The sequence below is a fragment of the Nilaparvata lugens genome, chromosome 11 (assembly GCF_014356525.2).
Source record: "Nilaparvata lugens isolate BPH chromosome 11, ASM1435652v1, whole genome shotgun sequence".
In the NCBI taxonomy this organism is placed as follows: Eukaryota; Metazoa; Arthropoda; class Insecta; order Hemiptera; family Delphacidae; genus Nilaparvata; species Nilaparvata lugens.
Window position 1 is genome coordinate 42,547,794 of NC_052514.1, and position 4,538 is coordinate 42,552,331.

At 37.1% G+C, this 4,538-nt stretch overlaps 1 protein-coding gene across 1 annotated transcript; it reads left to right on the forward strand.

Annotated features, from left to right (window-relative positions):
* The first annotated feature begins 372 nt into the window (after positions 1 to 372).
* LOC111051515 (helix-loop-helix protein delilah-like) lies at positions 373 to 3,431 on the forward strand. The gene has a single exon (XM_022338046.2). The coding sequence runs from the start codon at positions 2,453 to 2,455 to the stop codon at positions 3,242 to 3,244; it is 792 nt and encodes a 263-aa protein (XP_022193738.2). The 5' UTR covers positions 373 to 2,452; the 3' UTR covers positions 3,245 to 3,431.
* Positions 3,432 to 4,538: the final 1,107 nt, after the last annotated feature.

The window sequence follows — 4,538 nt, forward strand, 5'->3', positions numbered from 1 at the left end:
CTTCTCCTCCTCCTCCTATTCCTTCTCCTCCTCCTCCTCCTCCATCTCTTCATCTTCTTTATCTTCTTTCAACTCCTCCTCGTCCTACTCATCCATTTCTTCATCTTCTTTCACCTCCTCCTACTCCTCCTCCTCCTCCACCTACTTCTACTCATCCTCCTACTCCATTTCTCCCTTCTTCTCCTCTTCCTCCTCCTTCACCAATAACTCCTTCTCCTTCTCCTCCTCAACATCTTCCTCTACCAACTCCTCCTCCTCCACCAGTGGCGCTTCACCTCATGCAGCCAGCGCGTGCCGTGTGTAGTGGGGATCAATTGCCGAGATTTAAACGTTCGCGTAGGAAGAACTTGTCTTCCAGTATTCCGACTCCAGTCTCCAGTGGGTTGCTGGACCTTGCTGCCAACGCTGCTCAGCTCTCCAGTCTGTCTCCAGCACTCGAATCGCCGGTTACGTGATCGCGGTTAAGTTTACGCGGCTAAGTGATCGCAGTTAAGTTTACGCGTCCGGTCTCGTAGTGTCGTTACTCGAAAAAGTGAACCTGAAATCAGACAATTTGTGATTGAAAACTGTTTTTGTGCAACGGACTAAAAGCTGTGTAAACCACACTTCAAAATAATTTGTGTTTGGAAATAATGACCAATATTTCATAACATTGAACAGTAATTTATCCTAGGATTACACTACAGGAACTGTTTCAGTGCAACAAACTGAATGCTGCGTTCTCTACACTTCATAATAATTTGTGTTTGGAAATTAACAATTTTGATACATTGAACATTACATTAATTTTGAAACATTTAACTAAGGATTACACTACAGGGACTGATTTTGTATTTATCCTAGGATTACACTACAGGAACTGTTTCAGTGCAACAAACTGAGTGCTGTGTTCTCCACACTTCATAATAATTTGAGGTTGGAAATTAACAATTTTGAAACATTTAACATTAATTTATCATAGGATTACACTACATGGACTGATTTCGTATTCCATCAGACCAAAAACATTTGGTTCAGGAGTCGATGATAATTTGTGTTCAGAAATAATCAATTTGCTGAGATTTAACATTGAAATATCATTGTAGAATAATATTTAACTTTACGAGAACATTTTAAAATATTAAACATTGGACTATCATAATCATTATTGAACCCTACGGGAAAATATCTTGTAAATGAGTTAGAATATTGTGAAATTTGTTTAGACAATTCCACGTGCTATGAACAATTGATCTATTCCAATATTGAACTGTGGTTCACTATAATCTACTTAATATTTTGGCATTTTGAACTATTTCGCATAAAAATAACCATACCTTGTCTTCGATCTGATTGCTATAGAAGTGCCTGGAAAATTTTTGATGAATAAATTGACGTTTTCATCGACATTCTCCGTTTATATATACTGTGTTGTGCCAACCATACAGTGAAGTTGACATCAAAAACTTCACGATTTTGAACAGGCGTTGGAATGAACACTCAGATACCTAGAAATTAATTTGTTGGAAGATTTTCTGAGTGACTAGGTGAAAACAAGAAGAAATCAATCGTCTTATCACAAAATTTCAATGTGAATATTGATAAAATTTGTGGAGTTTAAGCTGAAGTGGAGTGATAGAGCTTGCATATTTATCAGGACTTCGTAGCTGTATATTAGAGTTGTTATCACACTACAGGATAGAGTCTTGTAATTTGGACTAACATGGTGCGAAGATGGACGAATCACCCAGAAACTAGTGATGTTTACCAGTGAATTCATGTTGGGAAAAACAATAAATATTCAACTGAAAACTGTGAAACTACAATTTGAGTGTTGTCATCAGAATGGACTTATGAATCAGTAAAACTTTTGAGTTTTTCAAGTGGAAATCTGACATCATAATGAACTAAGTACCAGTGAAATCTTAAAATTATAAACTAGAGCATGAATCAGTGAATTTTTCGAATTCTGTAAATGGAAATTTTACATAAGAATGAACTAAGTACCAGTGAAATCTGAAAATTATAACCTAGAACCTATAACCTAGAATTATAACCTAGGAGACAGAATGAACTGAAGTTGACATTAGAATGAACTAAGTACAAGTGAAATCTCAAAATTATAAACTAGAGCATGAATCAGTAAAACTTTTTAATTTTGTAAGAGGAAATTTGACATTAGAATGAACTAAGTACCAGTGAATTCTGAAAATTATAACCTAGAGCTTTGGAGTCAGAATGAACTGAACGTGACATTAGAATGAACTATAAATACCAGTGAAATCTTGAAACTATAAACTAGAACTTTGGAGTAACAATGAACTGAATTTGACATTAGAATGAACTATAAATACCAGTGAAATCTTGAAACTATAAACTAGAACTTTGAAGACAAAATGAACTAAAGTTGACATTAGAATGAACTAAGTACCAGTGAAATCTCAAAATAATAACCTAGAACTTTGGAGTCAAAATGGACAAACCACCCATAGTTTACAAAATGGACAAACTGGACCCCAGTGACCCCAACAATAACAGTAGGGTAATCTCCGCCAAGCCATCTATCGACAGCATGAACAAGAGCTACTCACTGCGCCCGAGATCCTCAATACGATCACATGGGGAAATCGATGATGACATCCTGATAAACGACTGGCGTCCTAGAGGCAGAACGAAACGGAGGCCCAAGCAGAAACCGCCTCCTTTGAGTAAATACCGCAGGAAGACCGCCAACGCTAGAGAGAGATCTCGAATGAGGGAGATCAATGAGGCATTTGATACTCTGAGGAGAGCTATACCTCATCTGACCCATGATAACAGTCACAGTGAGAAGTTGACCAAGATAACCACGTTGAGGTTGGCTATGAAGTATATAGCTGCCCTGAATCAGGTCCTACAGGATCCAGAACCTGAATCAGACCTGGATTCAGGTGATTATACTTTATCCCTCACGCCCAACTCACTCAGTGATCACTCAGATCTCTACGACCAGTTCCTCAACTCCGATTTGGCGTCGACCTCCTCCACGACTACCAACTCCTGTCCGTTCAGGTCTCCCTCGGACCACCTCAGCAAGTTCGATCTAAGTTCCTCCTCACTGTTGCCAACCTCACCGAACTGTTACTCGTTTGCTGATGACGTCAACTCTTCAGCGTCGATGATGGATCTGAGGCAACACTGTCTGACGCCAACTGATGACTTCGAGGCTGATTTGGATTCGTTTGTGACGTCAGCGGTGGATTTTGAGGAGCTTTTTGCTTCGTGACAGACGGGGATAACATTGAGGACTCCTCTTGGACAATGTTTAAACATTGATGAATCGTGTAAGTTTGTGTTTTGAGGTGAATCTTCCACTATTCTCTCCTAAATCAGGGACAAAAGATTTTGAAGGTCAAGTCCTAAAGATAACTAACCAACGAGCTGGATATATGAGGTAACTTTTCCACTGTTTTCTCCAATATCAGGGGACAAAGATTCTGAGAGTGAAGTCGTAAAGATAAATAATAACCAACGAACTGATTATTGGTGATATAAGGAAACTCTTCCACTATTTTCTCCTATATCAGGGACAAAGATTCTGAGGGTCAAGTCGTAATGATAACTAACCAACGAACTAGATATATGAGGTAACTCTTCCAATATCAGCTACAATGATTCTGAGAGTCAAGTGGTGATATGATAAATGAACAACAAACTGAATGTTAGTGATTCGAGGTAAATCTTTCAATATTTTTCAAAGATTTCGAAAGTCAAGTCGTGAAGATAACGAACTGAATATTGGTGTTGTGAGGTAACTTTTCCACTTCTCTCCTCAATAATTAGGTACAAAGATTCTGTGAGTCAATTGTGAAGATAACTAAGCAAAACTAGCTGGATAAGAGTATTATAAGATAACGTTTCCACTATTTTTGCTCTCCAATATGATTTTTATATCGAGTGTCCACTCTTAAAATCTATGTTCTTATCAGGGAAAAATTAAACACAGATTTTGTTGTGAAGTAACGTTATTACTATCTTTTCCAACCTTTGAGACATAAAATTTGTTTGAAATCTTGAGGACAATGTTGCGATAATTTCTCTTAGAGATGGTAATGTCCATCAGTTATATTGTAAGATATGTTTTCTATCACTTTCAACGAAAATAAAGTCTCGCTGACAGTAATGTGTATAGTTGATTAATAATTATTATCTTATTTTGATTTGATTGACTTTGCAAATTATTTATCGTCCCATGAGTACTCATAATAATAATAATATATTGCAATAATGATATTGTCCCGTATTCACACAAATGCATAATAATCAATAACAACTCTTGAAGCTTTGACGATTGACAATATTCATTTAGTGAGATACCGATTGTCGTTATTCATCTATTTTTTCAAATACTCCAGACTAAAATATTGGCTGTCACGTTCCAAATACCGGTACATATCCTTTGACCAATGGTGCTAGATAATTCTGTGTATTCCAAATTGAGATTTAGAGCAGTTTTGGGCAAATGCCTGTTGTTTTTACCTGGATAGTATTTGTATTTGTTGTTAGGTGACATTAGTTTG